Genomic DNA, 17,442 nt, shown 5'->3' with positions numbered 1-17,442 from the left:
ACTTGTCTTGAGCTCATGGAGTACTGCAATGAAGCTGCCAGCTGCCATCTTTATTTTTGGATTCATAAAAATTATGAAAGGAAGTTAATAAAAATGTTATAAAATTTTTTAAAAATTTCTGATCATTTCAACCTGGACAATCAGCGTAAGGAACACTTATGTTTTAAAATTTCCTGGTGTTCTTCAAAGAAATAAATGTAGTTAGATTTTTTTTAAAATATATATATTGCTGTGTTATTGCTATCTTCGTGATAGATTTATTTAGGAGTTGAAGTTTGAACATTAAGAATTTGTGGATGAAGATGCTGGAGTCAGTTGTTTCTGGTTTATGATTTTTAATGGCTGTGTCATTAACGGCACTCATGGAATTTCACAAGTTGCTGTACGCATGCCTGTACTTAAGAGAAAGATGTTTTTAAAGGGATGAAGCATGATTTGTTTGCATGACTTACCCTTGCTACTGAAGTCAACTTCATTATTATTAAAATATTTCTGAACATGGTAAACCAACAATATCAGAAAGGTCAGCCTCTCTGATTTTCTCTGGGGCTTGTTATTTTGTACTTTTCAATTTTATTTGATGTCCTGACAAAACAAGATGACATGAGGAAGCATACATTAAAATCTGATTTTCATCTAACCTGTTACAACATTGGCAGCTTAATTTCTGCTGCCATTGATAGAAGTTGTCTCTTTGTGCAATTACTTTAATTGCCACACTACTCTGAAAAAGGTTTCTTTCAGAGCTTCCGATTTGTCTTGATTTGCTTTTGGCTTTTTGAATTCATTTTGACCTCTGACAGTTCAAGAGCATTCTGGATGGAGTGTGTCTTCATTAGGAGTGAATCAGTGAATGGTGAAATCATCAGAGGAGCGACTGATGTTTTCTCATTAGAATCTAATTTGCACCCTTTTGCTTAGTTGTGATGTATGGCCAATCCACCCAAAGGATATGTCTGGTACAGACTGTGCTCTACACTCACTATGTCTTTAAACTAAATAAAAGTTTAAAACTGTTCACCAGAAACCAGAAGGTTTCAGATTCTGTAATGACAGAATAACTGAAATGAGCAAACTGTTATGTTAAAATTATGTGTGGAATGTAGTAATTCAGATGTATGCATGAGTACTTTTCTGAGATTTGTAGCTTCAGACTGCGTATCTTGGTAGTACTGATTTGATTGCTAGTATTCTTGTACTTTGTGCTTTGAATATTCCTCCTCGGATATTCTGTAGAAGCCGTTCTATTGAAACCCAAAGAAGTGCATAAATATTTGCAGAAAATGTTTTGGTTTTCATTGCAGTTTTTCAAACTAAGAGTGATATCTTATAATAGGCAGCTGTGGACCATTCCCTTCATAATGCAGTGCTTTACAGTAACTTTAAACTTAGAAATTTCCTTAAAAGTAACAACTGGAAGTATGCATTAAATGTGTTGGTGTAACCAATTGACTAAAAATTATTGTCCCTTATATATGGTTCCAACCATTGATTATGTTGTGCAACTTGTAAATCAATACTGTCAGAATATTCTATTAATTACATCATTTACCCTGTCTTCAGAAGTATACATAATATATTTTCTTTATTATAATAGAGGCTATTTTCAATTAAATCTTCTGCAGGAATGTAGAGCAGTGCAAGGCATATACATGGGCTGCTGTGTCCATGGACCATTAACTGCTCTCCATTTAATGATGATTGAATGAAAATTAAAAATTTAAGAGACTGATTAAACAGCTGGGGTAAACTTTCCTTCATCAAGTAGCAGTATACAGCTTTTACTGTTACACTGCTAAAATATTTCAGAGATGCCTGAACTTTGACTCCAGTAGAATAATACAGTGATTCTGCAGCATGAAAGCAGGTGTAGATTAACTAGATTTTAGCACTAGGCTGACATTGATTATATGATTCTTACACTGGCATTTGGGACATGTACGGTGTTTTTAATATGGCATCTTGTGATATGACTGGATGAATCTGTAGTGTGATACCATTTTTAAAAAATGGTGTTTCACTGCACATCTTATTAAACCTGTTCCTTATGAACATTCTGTACATTTGGTCTTTTTTTTGTTTTTAAATTACTATTTTGCTTTTCTATTTTTTTAAATCTCTACATTTCTCATTGTTTGTGATGAAACTTAATTTCTATTTAATATTATACATTGAAGTCAATCTTAATGACCACATCTATAGTCAGATCATCTCTCGCCAGTAACATTTGCATTAACCCCCAGCTGTGAATGAAGTGCACTTGAGCCTGTAGGAAGAGACCACCTGGCTGTAAAGACCACCTGAAATCATTCCCAGGAAGGGTCATTATAGATGGTCATCACTGTAATTAAAGCAGATTTAAGCCAAAAGCTTTTTTAATATATTCTCCCAGACACTATGGCTTAAAAATTGGATCACCATAAGCTCGTTTTACAGGCGCCTAAGGATCCAAGATGTTACGCGGCATGTGCGCACTCATTCTGCGCCAGAAGTGTGCCACCTGCCATATTGGATCAGGCTGCTCAGTAGGTGTCCAGGGCGTGTGCCTGAAACTGCCGTTAGGCTTCCAATTTGCATACGCGATGAGCCTAATGCCTGTTTCAGGAGCTTTTGTGAAAGTGGTCTGTGACTGACGGCGGTATATGCTGTGCTTCCTGCGGTCAGTTTTTTCAGATGCACTGCAGTCAAACCAGTGGTCCTAAGGGAACCTCTAGAGATTGCCAACCAAAAATTATGTTTCAAGTTTTTTTTTTACTTACCTTACTGAGGATCCAGGAAAAGCATTAAAACTGTGGGCTGCTGCCGGCCACCATTCACCCCAATCCTGATTGTGCACCCCCCCTCCCCCCACTCCCAATCTCTCCTGAAGCCCTCAGCCAGCATCTGAGCCGGCCGATCTTGCTGTGCCCCCCCCCCCCCCCGCCGCGACCAGCAAGCTGCCTCTAGGGCGGTGACTGATGGCCGCAGCTAGCCGGTACTTCCTTAATGAGGCTGGCAGACTAATTTGCCGTGGTCCTACCACCGGACTCATTAAGCGCGTGCACTGCACTGGGTTTGCGTCCCAATTCGGGCGTGATCCAATTTCTAGGCCTAGATATCTTATAACGGCAGTGTTGGAATGGCAGTAATGAGCAAAACTGATTGTATTAAAATCATTCCGAGATTCTATAAGCTGCCTTGTGAATGGTTAAAGATTTCATGGACAATATAATATTTTTATGTAATTTGCTTGAAGATTTGAATAATGTTTTTTTCGACACTTGTGAAAAGCTGCTGAAAGGGCACTTTCTGCTGCCATAGTAAAACACTTGGCACACATTCACCTTCTTTTAATGGTGTCATTTTTTCACGATCTATATTTTGTCTTTTATAGATGGTTACGTTCTGCAAAAAAAATTGATTGATCAGCACATGTGTATAGCTAATCACCCAAGTAACAAAATACACTAGGATGGTATCAAGGTCTCACATTTTTTTTAGTGACATAGGTAAAACAAATATGCTTTGTGTAGTCAGAGAGGTCTTTGATTTTGATCACATTTCTAGGTAATGAGTTTTATATTTTCTCTTTAAAAACAAACCTGCAAGCTAAATATCATTTGCTTCATTATACCAGATTTGTAAATGTCAAGAATGTAAGCTGCATTTTCCCTTCTTTTATAATAAAGCCATTTCAATAAGGTCATTTTTCAGTTTATCCTCTTTGTAAATAATTTCTCTATATGACCTGGTGCAGATTATTTAAAGCAAAAAACTGAAGACTATCTCCCGTTGCCCACTTAGTAGAAAATTATTGACTGTATGTATTAATATTTCCTGGTTTGCAATATTAAGAGAACTCTGTCGTTTTTCTGATTTTTTTTTTCTTGAATGTTATTGTGATTAAGAATATGCCTGACACAAAAATGAATTTGTGTCCTTAACGGTGCATGTTAACAATATTGATCCCAGAATAAGACCAGTTTTGTTGCTTTATACTGTCTTGCTTCTTTATTAAAAATAAACATTACTCGTTTTTTTTTGGTTTCATGTTATGTAATTGAAATGACATTGAAACCTCACAGCCTGAGAGAGATCACAATCCATTGTTGGGATTGTTGAGAAAGCAGATGCAAGTAATGTTTTCATTTTCTTTGGTAGGTCTACTTTAGTGCAAGAATTACATTTGCAGTAAAGCAAGCTTTTAATAATGCCTTTATCCATTTATTAATGAAAGGAGCTGCGATTAGGTTCAGAGTGATTTGTGAGAAAATGATTTTTGATTAAATATTTTTATATCTTAGAATATAGTTACTTAAAATGTAGTAAAATTTCCAAAAGAAATAGTGTTTTGTGCTTTTGTAAACCATATGAATGAGAAGATTATTTGGAAGATGGCTCGCTTCTGTAAGCAGATCTCTTCTGTTCTCATATTGAGGATTGCATTTATCAATGAAGAACAAAAAAAATACATTTGTGAAGGCCATGAATTTTGTGTGTTAAAGGAAAACTCCACTATTCAGCTTGGCTATAGAAGGAGGTACAGGTGCTGAGTGCAAACTAGTTGGCTCTCCACAGGAAAGGAGGGGATGTCACCCCAAGCCAGTTTTATGTGCTTGCTAGTAACCGGGTTTAGAGTGGCATCAGCAGAGACCTGGGAGCAGGTTGTCTGACTGCCCTGTTGGTGAATGCTAAGGGCCTTGGAAAAGACAAGATAAAATGTTTATTAAAAGTGCATTGCAAAAGCTTAATTCCCTTATGGAAGTAAATATTACTAAGTGTGAAATTGACTATTAACCTAAAGGGTTAATCCTTAAATAAAATCCCAATTTGGCTGAGTCATGTGGATAAGACAGAACAGTTTGGTCACTCTTCAGGTGTTAATATCTTCCCAACAAAATGGAGTAATGTGGCAATAAATTTTCAGTATTAATTATCATGCAGTGCACTGTATGGTAATGCCATCTGGGTAGGTACAGGAGTTTAATTATTATTTGGGTCAAGTTGTCACCTTTTTGGTAAAGGGTTCGGAAAACCCAGGTGTATCCCTTTCCGACAGAAAAATACGAAGGCAACCTTGCTGCCTTCCAAATATTACATTACATCTGTGTGCAGTTACTCCCTAGTAGTTTACGCAACTTCCATATGTCTCAATCATATGGTTTGTGTGGTAAAAAAAACAAAAATTCAGCTTTCACTTCCTCTTGCTACTTTTTTCTGTTATGTTCTGAATTCCAGCACAACTATTCTTTTTAGTTGTCTTTCCATTGTGGTTTTAATATTTGTTAGTAACTAGCAATGTGCAAATATAAAACGAATAAACTTTAAGAAAATGATTTGTAATCAAGATGTGATGACAGCCAGACAACAACAATCTGGCTGTACTATGGTGTAACTGCTCCTTCATTTTCATTGAAGACTGACCTAGTGTAACATTTCCTTTTTCTTGCTTTTTGCATGTTTTTATGTATTAAGTTTTAACTTTTAAATGCAGAAAGGGCACAAGAGATGGAATTAGCACAGAATTACTGGACGCACTTTTTGTACAAAATGAATCTACAGAGCCTATGCTAAGCATTAATATTTCACCTGATTAGCTATTCACAAACTACATAAAGTATAACTTGCGATAAACTACTGTATTTCCTAATTCGTTGTAAATTAGACCAGCCACTTTTGCTGCATTAGTATTTACTCACAGTGAATATGGATGGCACTAAAACTGATAATTAATGTAGTACAAGTGTCTTCTTTGTGTTGGATAGTATGAATAATGAATGTAAAAAAGCTACTTATTGAAAGAGATGAACACTACTCTAAAAGCTTTAATTGCTTTTGTTTCTATTTTGGGAGAACTGAAGAAAATAAACTCATGTCAAGGATAAAAAATACACCCGACTAACAGTAATCTATGGTGCATATAATGCTTTGACGTTATTATGAATAGGTATATGTGGTTAGGAGATAGTTGCAAATTTCATAATAAATTGAAACCTGTAGAAAATAACTTTTGCAGTATTCAAGAAACTAAGTATGACGTCAGCGTTCTCAATGAGGTGTTAGATGGAAAACAGTCCAGTGAACTGCAGATTTTGGCAGAGTTTCATAATCTGATAAATACCTCGTAATAATACCAGTTGCAGTACTTTATTATTCTAAATGTTCATCTATTTCTTTCATCATTACTAAATTCACTGGGCTATTAGCCACCCATCAGTAGCAGGAGCAAATTATATCTTGTATTGGGGTTGTTTTTAATTCTTCTATCACCATGCTAGGAAGTCTGGGGATTTCTGAGGTAGCACTGGCTTTCTCCCCACCTATTATGTGCATCTACCAACAGCTTTTGTCACTTCATCAACATATTGGCACTTTGCTGAAAACTTTCACATAAAACATGGTGAGTAACTTCAAATCATTAAAGTCTCAGGCTCCATTGTACATCTGTGTATCTTTAAATTGTTAGCACCCTCATCAAATTGGATAATTTTTTCCATTTCCTATAACTATACTCTGGCTACTTAATGAAAATGGGCATGCTGGGAGCTGCCTGCCCATTAATCCATTGATCTTCAAATGCTGACTGTTGACCTTAATTCATCTGATCAGATTTTCACAATGCTGCATTTGATCTTTCTCTGCTGGGTGGGGCTTCATTCTGGAAACAGGTATGTTAAGGATCATGTGCCTATATGTCTGAGGATACAAATGTAAGAATCATGCTGAATTAAAAACAAAACTGCTCTGCTGTAGAATGCAAGTAGAAAACAAAAACTTTTTTTTGCAGTTGGCATGTTGGCCTTTATTGCAAGATGGTTGGAATACAAGAGTAAGGAAGTTTTACTACAATTGTACAGGGCTTTGGTAAGACCTCACCTGGAGTACTGTGTACAGTTTTGGTCCCCTTATCTAAGGAAGGATATACTTGCCTTAGAGACAGTGCAAAGAAGATTCACTTGATCGATTCCAGGGATGAGAGGGTTGATCTATGAGGAGAGATTGAGTAGAATGGGCCGATACTGTCTGGAGTTTAGAAGAATAAGAGGTGATCTCATTGAAACATACAAGATTCTGAGGGGCTTGACAGGGTAGATGCTGAGAGGTTGTTTCCCCTGTTTGGAGAGTCTAGAACTAGGGGGCATAGTCTCAGGATAAGGGATCGGCCATTTAAGACTGAGATGAGGAGGAATTTCTTCATTCAGAGGGTTGTGAATCGTTGGAATTTTCTACCCTAGAGGGCTGTGGACGCTGAGTTGTTGAGTATATTCAAGACTGAGATAGATAGATTTTTGGACTCTAGGGGAATCGCGGGATATGGGGATCGGGTGGGAAAGTGGAGTTGAGGTCGAAGATCAGCCATGATCTTATTGAATGGCAGAGCAGGCTCAAGGGGCCGTATGGCCTACTGCTGCTCCTATTTCTTATGTTCTTATGTTCTTAATGAAGTAGTAAAGCTAAGCTATGCTTTGGTTAAAAACCTATTTGGGCACATCAGATCCCCATCACATGATCCAATTCTTTAGTTGGTTCAAAAGGTAAGTTACCTGGATGGTGAACTACAGTTTATTAAAGTTTAAAGGATGAATGGGACATCTTTTAAACTTTAATCTGTAATTTAAAAGTCAATTAAAATATTTGCAATCTTTAAACAGTGTCAGCCTTGGCTCAGTAGTAACACCCTTCCCTCTGAGTCAGAAGATCTTGAGGCCAAACCCCACTTCAGGACTTAAGCAAGTAATTTAGGCTGGCACTTCAGTATAGTACTGAGGGAGTGCTGTATTGTTGGTGGTGCTGTCTTTTGGACATTAAGCCAAGGCCTCGTCTGCCATCTCATTAAGGTGGACATAAAAGGTCCCACGGCACTATATGTGGAAGAGAATGTGAGTTCTCCCATTGTCTCCCATCCTCAAACCAACACCACAAAAAACAGATTAGCTGGTCATTCATCTCAATGTTGTTTGTGGCACCTTACTGTGAGCAAATTGGCTGCTGCATTTGCCTAAAAAACAACAGTGCCTATACTTCAAAAGTAATTTTAGGACATATAAAATGTGATATATAAATGAGTTCTTTTTTTCTTAAAGTTAACAATGGTCTTGAAATCTAATTTTGGGAGCCAAGTTCATCCTCTAAGCAGCCATATATGGGCTTTTTCAATTACATTATTACATGTTGATGTTTCCTCCTTCAAAGTATATATTGAAGGGTTACAATTATGCAATTCCGGAGGTAGAGTTGGATAACTTGCTGATAGATGCATCAACCACTGCGTGCATCATTCTTCATGCAAGATTCCAACAAGTGGTTAGTTCATAGGACTCTATCATTGCATTTGGGAAGGCTGCTAAATCTCAGCTTGGCTCAACTCTTGGCACTCTTGCCTCTGAGTCAGAAAGCTTGTGAATTCAAGCGCACTCTAGATGAGCACATAATCTAGGCTGGCACTTCACTGCAGTACTGAGAGAGGGTTGTGTTGTCAGAACTGCCATCTTTTGGATGAGGAGTTAAACTGAGGTCCAGTTGCCTGTTCAGGTGAACATAAAAGATCTCATTGAACTATTCGAAGTTGTGCAGGAGTTCCCCTGGTGTCCTTACCAGCTTTCCTCCCTCTGACACTACCACTAAAATAGATTATTGGTCAATTATTTCATTTGCAGTTTGTGGGATCTTGCTTTACACAATTTCGCTGCTACAAAACAACAATGACTACTCTTCAAGAGTATTTCATTGATGGTGATGCACTTTGGCATGTTTTGAAGAGCTTAAAGGTGCTACATAAATGAGAACTTTCTTTTTCTGTAGTTGTGGCACTAAAGTTGAATCCTAAAATGACATTTATATGTCAATGTGTTCAGTTATTCTCAATACATATTCACTGATTTCTCAAGCCTTATGTTATTATTCACTTGGGGAGGGTTGTTATGAGCACTTTCTGAAATCGCACAGTTTGGTCTGTTTATTAAAGATGTGTGAGTGGTTACAAGCTTGTGTTAGTCAGCACTTTTAATTAGGGAGCATCTGTTTCCAAATTCCAATACACAACCCGTGTATAGATCACACATGAATACAAGCTGTTCCCTCTCATAAACACTATATTATTTATAAACCTGTGACGTATTAAATATATGATTGATAGATGATAACTTCCAGGTGGAATGAGCAATTTATCCCATTAATGAAGTAGGATCTGGGCTGGTTCACAAGTGGATGGACTTTTTTTGGAATGAATAGCTTAGTTGTATCACATAACTTTCATTATTTTTTAAAGGCAATTGATTTTTACATTTCTTATGGAAGCAGCGATATAAGTTTGCAAGAGAGCAAATGAAGGGCCTATGCCTTTAATGGACACATGCCATTGAATTCTGCTGCACCACACTAGTTTTATTTCTCTCTGTGTGATATAAATTACTCTTGAAAAACCCATAAGGTCACAAATAAAATTTCATACAGGAAAAAACGTCACACTGTGGCTGTTCTTTTAACTTCAAATCATGTTTTAACTCTTGAGGTAACTAGATATTAACTATATCTGCTTTTAAGCCATTTTATCAGAATTGTACCTTGCTTATCTGATTACTATCAAGCATGTAATTAAGGAATGGCCACTTTTTTAATATAAAAAAAGAAAGTACGTTAATTCACTCTTGAATGAAGTACCATTTTTCAAAAAGAACAAATCTTTTAAACAAATTTTACAGATTTATCTAAAATTTTCTTTCCCCATATTATGAAGAAGTCAATTTATTCTGTCATTCGTTACAATTCTTCATTACACATCTATTGTGCATTTAAAAAAAAAATCTAGTTAAGTTTAGAATCTTGCGGACTTTTTTCAATTAGTGTGGTTAACTGTGTTATTTTCAATTAATTTAGTTACTTTATTTTGTTTCACTATACAAGTTGTGAATACAAGCTTTTCAAAGCATATTGAGTGTAGGTTTGTATTGGTGAAATGGTTAATGCCAGACTCGTACTTTTTGCTTTTCTTTTGCATAAGTAACCCTTCTTTTCTAAGTTCTGTGCATTTGTTTATAACTTCCAAAGCTTGGCTATATATTGCTGTGTTAAAGCATTTTCTCTGGTGTGCCTTATAGCAGTTTTCAGTCGTTCAACAAGGGATTAAATGGCAGTAGTTGGAGTGATCAATAGGTTAAGAACAGTACAATCACTCTTGCTGCTAATGACCTCTGTAGTAATGTGTAATAAAGTGTGTGCTATAATAGCCTACTGCCAATGCTGCATGCTCTTTGATTTCTGACATTAGTTACTACACAAGAGACAATAGGATAGCACATGTACATTTACAATGTGAACTTCCATCACCCCCTCCACCCCAAAATAGCTAGTAAACTTGGTGAGTCTATGTCGTTCAATAGAAATTAGCTGGTATCGTGTGGATAGAATGCTCTGCATTGAATTTGGAATGTGCCTTCATCTGTCTGACCTTCATCAGTGATTTAAGTTCGTCAAGATTAGTGATGCTGAGAAATCAGGACATCAGTGCATAATGACTGTGAAATTAGGAAAGTGAATGCGCTATGCAAATGGCAGGAGAAATCAGTGAAGGTGGTGGGATAGACACGATAAAACAGAATAAGAGCTCAAGTGCAGAAATACTAAAATGTATTACCACAGCATAAAGCTGAAGAAGTTTGTTTGCTGGACTCTATATTTATGGGTTTGTTATTCAATACCTTTTTAAACCCTTTCACTGGCACTAGCCTATTTTTAGGTTGGAAAAAAATTCCCCCAGGATGGTATAAAGCTATAGATCAGTTTACACTTTCATGTTTCTACTTTTGTGTGATCAATGGAAGTTTGCATGAAGTACATGTAAACCAGATGGAATTCAGTAAAGATATACAAAATTTAAGCTATGTATTTGTAAAATAATGGAGTGGCATTTAAGCATAATTTCACAAGGAAGCAAATGTATTTTAAGAGGAGTTTTTACATTAATACTTTCAGCTGATAAAACATAAAAAATGTTCTTCTTGTATGTCCAGTTTTAAAAACGGCATTAAAAAATAAGCCCTGCGTTTAGATGAGCTTGAAATTTGTATTCAATATCCCAGAGTTTCAACAGAATGTAATGATTGATTTGAATAGCTGAATTTCATTCTACAAACATGCAAAATTTATAGGATTGTCATTAAATATAAGCTTGAAAATAACTATGCAACCTTGTTTGAGACAGACTGTCATTTTAATGTCAGTTTCATTATCAGAACAAGACATCATCCTTCAGACACAATGTACAGGTTACTCGGTTTCAGTTTAGAAGGATGTCCATGCACATGGACATGTTAACAGTTGCAAATGTGAAATGCTATCAGGTTCATCACTGTAACTGTTTGTCACTGAAATGTCAGTGAAAAAGCTGGTACGAGTATATCAGCAACACGAAAAATCTGGCAATATCAACATTCACGTAGTTTAGATCAGCATATGAACATCTGAGATCACAGTGGAGGCTGCTTTTAGGAAATGGCAGTGCTCTTGTTCAGATCTGGCTAATGCAATTCAGATTTGTATTCATGATAGCAATATTAGTGCAGTTTGTTCATTTGTATATAAAATAGCAAATATGCATATTTCATAATATAATATTTAAAGTTTGGTGCTCCAAACAGGATTTCATATTTTTAAATGGCGTGATGATTGAATTATGCTAATTGCTAAAACTTTTATTTCAGTCATGGGTGGGTTGGAAAGATTTAATTTTTTTTATGCCAAAGCTCAAACTCCAAAGCCACGTGTTTTTAATACAACAGCCACCAACCTCTTCTTTGGCCCAATTCCTGTCAACCATTGAGCCAGGAAATAAGGGCAAAGAGTACAGGTCAGTGCTGTAATAAACAAAATGCAGAGTTGTGGGGTTTGATCTCTGCTATAAAAAGTAAAAAGAGATTTGCAACATACTGTTTGAAATGCAATTTTTGGTAAGGTCAATGTTTGAATCATGTTGTGATACAGCTTTAAACTGATTTGACAGTATCAGTATTTCACGCAACAATTTTCTGCTGTATAATAATTGTTGTAAGTACATGTACATCTTTATGAATATTTTATTCCTTATTCTCATGTGTTATGCTTTTAGGTTCCAGTATCAGTGGCTATGATGACACCTCAAGTGATAACACCCCAGCAAATGCAACAGATTTTACAGCAACAAGTACTCACTCCTCAGCAACTCCAGGCCTTGCTTCAGCAGCAACAGGCTATCATGCTGCAGCAGGTAACTTCATTATCAACCATTAAATCAAGTATACAATAACATTACCTGAAATAACCCAGTTCACTCTCAGTCAAAACTGGACGACATTATTTATATAATTCTGTTTATCTGGTTTAAAATTGGACAGCAATATCTATAAAGCCCAATTATCACACGTTTAAATAGTGAGTAACATTACATGTACTATCTACTTCCACCTCTGTAACATGCTTGCCTCAGCCCATCTGCCGCTGAAACCCTCTTCTGTGCCTCTGTCACCTCCAGACTCAACTATTTCGTTCTTTCTCGGCCAGCCTCCATAAACTTCAGCTCATCCAAAACTCTGCTGCCCATATCCTATCCGGCACCAAGTCTCGCTCACCCATCACCTGTATCTTTGCTGACCTACATTGGCTCCCAGCCACCAATGCCTCCAATTTAAAATTCTCACCCTTGTGTTTAAGTGCCATTATGGCCTCACTGCTCCTTATCTTTGCAACCTTCTCCAGCCACCTGTCCCATCCCTCAAAATTCTGTGTTCCTCCGACTCTGACTTCTTCTGCATCCCTCTTATCATCCCGCCATTGGTGGCCATTCCTTCAGAGCGTACCTCCAATGCTCTGGATTCCATCCCTAAGCCTCCCTGCTTCTCCACCTCCCTTTCCTCTGTTAAGGGACTCCTTAAAGCTCACCTCTTTGGTCACCCCTACTAATATCTCCGTCTTTGGCTCGGTGTTCATTTTTGTCTGATTACGCTTCTGTGAAGCATCTTGGGATGTTTTCCTATGTTAAAGGCACAATATGAATGTATGTTGCTGTTGTTAAAGTCAAAAATAGCACAGATCCTGGCAACTGGGAGAGGTACAAAGAACAGCAAAGGGTGACAAAATTGAAAGTAAGAGCTACAAAAGGGGAGTATGAAAAGAAACTTGCAAGGGATATCAAAATCAATACAACATTTTTTACAATTATAATAGGAAAAAGAGGACGGTCAAGAGTAATTTGGGCCCCTTAAATACTGATAATGGTAATATTGTAAATGAAAATATGGAAATGGCGGACATGTTAAATAATTACTTTGCATCAACATTTACAGTAGAGGAAGAGGATAGCATGCCAGACACTCCAAGGAAACTAATTTTGAATCAGGGATGGGGATTCACCATAATTAACATAAGCAAATTAACAGTAATGAAGAAAATAATGGCACTAAAGAGTGACAAATCCCCAGGATCAGATAGTTCCATCCCATTAAAGGAAGTAGGTGAGAACATTGCAGATGCCCTAACTATAATCTTCCAAAGTTCTCTTGATTCAGGATCCGTCCCTTTAGGTTGGAGAATTGCACATGTCACTCCGCTATTTAAGAAAGGTGAGAGAGGGAAACCAGGGAATTACAAACCAGTTAGCCTAACATCTAGGGCATGGTTTTAACTTGGAAAAACAGGTGGGTTGAGGGGGGGTGGGGAGCAGTAAAAATTTTAAAAATCTAAAACCCGCCAGCAACCTGCCTCCAACCTGTCCATTTCCAGTTTTAACGGAGGCGGTACGAGGGGCAGGCTTTCGCTGGCCGACCCGCCTCCTATCAAGGAGGCTGCAGGCCTCCATTTCAACAGATTTTTTTGTTTTAACCCCTGGGGCCTGGGATTCCTGGGCCTTCTCCTTCATGCCACGTGAGAGGAGGCAAGAAGGCCTGAAACAGCAAGTAAGTGCCTTTATAGCACAGCTTGTGGACCCGGAGGAGCAGGAGTGCCTACCTCAGGCCCAACAAGCCTACCTGCAGCGCCCCCCCCCCCCACCCCCCCCGCATGACCTCCGCCCCCTCCACGAACTAGGACCCTCCCATGATCTCCACCCTCCCCGATCACTGACCCCTGCGTTGACCCCTGACTCTCTTCCCCTTGATGGCTGAGCCGCCCAATGACTGAGCCCCCAGGCCCGCCCCCCCACCACCACCCCATCTAAGACTTACCTGCCTTCCTCATCTCCTGTCTGACTGAGGCCAGCCTGTCAATCAGGCTGGCCTGTCGAGTGGGAAAGGGTAAAAAAAAACACGTCCTTACGTCAAAATCGTATGGACGTCCGGGATTCCATCGCCCCGCCCCCTTCCCGGTTCCCCGATTAAAATCATGCCCCTGTTGTCGGGAAATTAGTAGAGTCTATAATTAGGGATAGAGTGACTGAACACCTTTAAAATTTTCAAATGATCAGAGAGAGCCAGCGTGGATTTGTAAAGGGTAGATCATGCCTGATGAACCTGATTGAATTTTTTGAAGATGTGACTAAAGTAGTGGGCAGGGGAATGTCTACGGATGTTGTTTATATGGACTTCCAGAAGGCATTTGATAAAGTCCCTCATAAGAGACTGTTAGATAAAGTTGAAGCTCATGAACTGAGAGCAAATTATTGACCTGGTTAGGAAATTGGCTGAGTGGCAGGAGACAGAGTAGGGATAATGGGCAGGTACTCAAATTGGCAGGGTGTGACTAGTGGTGTCCCACAGGGATCTGTGTTGGTGTCTCAACTATTCACTGTATTTATTAACGACTTAGATGACGGGATAGAGAGCCACATATCCAAATTTGCCAATGACACATAGATAGGCAGCATTGGAAGCAGCGAAGGTGGAAATTACAGAGAGATGTAAATAGATTAAGTGAATGGGCAAAACTGTGGCAAATGGATTTCAATGAAGGCAAGTGTGAGGTCATCCACTTTGGACCTAAAAAGGATTGATCAGAGTACTTTCTAAATGGTGAAAAGCTCAAAACAGTGGCAGTCCAAAGAGACTTAGGGGTCCAGATACATAGATCATTAAAATGTCATGGACAGGTACAGAAAATAATCAAAAAGGCTAATTGAATGCTTGCCTTTATATCTAGAGGACTAGAATACAAGGGGTAGAAGTTATGCTATAGCTAAGCAAAGCCCTAGTTAGATCACACCTGGATTACTATGTTCATTTCTGGGCACTGCACCTTAGGAAGGATATATTGGTCTTGCAGGGAGTGGAGCGTAAATTTACTGGAATGATACCTGGACTCCAAGGGTTAAATTACGAGGAGAGATTGCACAAACTAAGGTTGTATTCCCTGGAATTTAGAAGATTAAGGGGTGATTTGATCAAAGTTTTCAAGATATTATGAGGAAGTGACGGGGTAGATAGAGAGAAACTATTTCTGCTGGTTGGGGAGTCTGGGACTAGGAAACATAGCCTAAAAATTAGAGCTAGGACTTTCAGGAGTGAAGTTAGGAAACACTTCTATACGCAAAGGGAGGTAGAAGTTTGGAACTCTTCCCCAAATGGCATTTGACGCTAGCTCAATTGTTAATTTTAAATCTGAGATTGATAGATTTTTGTTAGCCCCGTATCCATTAATACCTTTGGTTAAGGCGGATATATGGAGTTAGATCACAGATCAGCCATGATCTCATTGAATGGTGGAACAGGCTCGAGGGGCTAAATGGCCTACTCCTGTTTCTGTGTTCCTAATGCTGAATAATATTGACCTGGTTTTCCGATTGGGGGGCATCTCCGGAGGGGTGGGACATCTACCCAGTACAGTGCTGCCCCCTGAACCCAGCCAAATCTTTAGCCCCAAGATCATCTTCATATCGGAGGCATGCTCCCTAGTCTCTGACGTGGAGTCATACCAGACTGGGCGCAGAGACCTACTGGGCTCGATTTTCGGATGTTCGAGCCGGCGGGTTCGTGGCGGGGGGGGTCCGAAAATCGGGGAATCCCGGGGCGGGTCCAGAGCCCGGCTCCAACCCGCCCACTTCCGGGTTCCCCAGTGACGCACTTAGATGCGCGCGCAGCCCCCGCATGCGGAACTCCCGCCGGCAATTAAAGCCAGTGGGATCCCACTTAAGGCAATTAATTTGATAGTTCAGGTCGTTAGCAGACCTGATTTGTAGGATATTTTAGGAGGGGTGGGTTTTCATCTCAACTGAGCGTGTTTCCCCTACTGGGGGAATCACTCCCAGTTGAAACGGACATGTTGCAGCCACCAGCCTGTGGCAGCTGCAAAAGTTCATTTGACAGGTGGGGGAGGGAGACCCTCACTCATTGCAGGAGGCCACTCTGTCACTTTGGACAAAGTTTGGCCTCCACCACCCTCCTCCTAACAATAAAATTCACCAACTTGGAACCTCAACCCCGGTGTGCAGACACATTTACCTACCTTGCGGACCCCCTCAAACGTACATCTTCTGGATGGGGGCCGCCGTAGCTGCAGTCTTTACCTCCTCGGAGGACAAACAGCATCACCGGCCACGCCGTCCCCCTCTGACACGTGGAGCTCCACAACACAGTGCTGTGACACATCCACCTGCACAGCAGGAGGGAAGGCAATGGCAGAGAGAGATGTGTCACAGAAGGCACTACCCTTGTCACAGAGTCTACACACCGAGGCTCAGCTTCCTGGACCTCTCTGAGCAGCAGTGCACACGGAGGCTCAGAGTCACTTGACATGTAGTCATGGACATCTGCAGCCTCCTTCATGCTGAGCTGCTCCCGGTGGCCCGAGCACCATCTTCTTACCTGTCACTGTCAAAGTCACCACTGCCCTCAACAACTTCTCCTCCATATCCTTCCAGGGTGCCACCGGGGACATTGCCGACGACTCTCAGTCATCTGCACAAAAGAGCCCTGCAATACACCTACACCCACTCTGCAGTGACACAATGGGTGGCATTAGTTGTGGGTCTTCATGGTGATCCTCAGGAAAGGGCATTATTGCACAAACCAGACAAGATTGCAAAGATGTGGCAGTAGTGATGACAATATAATATGTAATGTGAGTTGATCAGAAATCAAATATAATTAAAAACCATGACAAACCCTCAAAACACCCTTGTGCATCCCCTTCATGCTCACGACACGTTTGCCTTACGCTTCCTACTACACATATGTGATGCATGCCCTGTGGCTGCAGCACAGGTGGTGGCAGTTTGGGTGAGGCTGACCATGAGCGAGATGCATGAGAGGGTGAATATGAGACAGAGCCATGAGATTGTATGAGGATTGGGTTGAGTGGTAGTGGTGGGATGAGTACTGGCGAGGTGAGTAAGTGCAGGTCAGATGAGGATGCGCTTTGAGTGGGTGTGAGGAGTGATGTGATAGATTAGTGTTGGCAGTGCAGAAGGAGATGTGGGGTGGGGGCGGTGATGTGGCAGACGGGGTGTAGGGGTATGAGTAAGTGTACTCACTTTGGCTGACCTACTTGGGTCATTGAAGTGCC

General features: G+C 39.7%; 1 protein-coding gene across 7 annotated transcripts in view; it reads left to right on the top strand.

Moving 5' to 3' along the window:
• foxp1b (forkhead box P1b) overlaps nucleotides 1-17,442 on the top strand; it is a 413,548-nt gene that overhangs the window by 307,140 nt on the left and 88,966 nt on the right. For all 7 annotated transcript variants that reach the window (XM_067998895.1, XM_067998898.1, XM_067998900.1 and 4 more), the window contains one exon: nucleotides 12,083-12,220. In XM_067998895.1, the coding sequence (XP_067854996.1) occupies nucleotides 12,083-12,220 (138 nt within the window). The remainder of the gene's footprint in view (nucleotides 1-12,082; nucleotides 12,221-17,442) is intronic.

Source organism: Heptranchias perlo, chromosome 17, assembly GCF_035084215.1.
Source record: "Heptranchias perlo isolate sHepPer1 chromosome 17, sHepPer1.hap1, whole genome shotgun sequence".
NCBI classification, from domain to species: Eukaryota; Metazoa; Chordata; class Chondrichthyes; order Hexanchiformes; family Hexanchidae; genus Heptranchias; species Heptranchias perlo.
The sequence above is the reverse complement of the archived record's forward strand: the minus strand, read 5'-3'. Positions and strand labels throughout refer to the sequence as shown.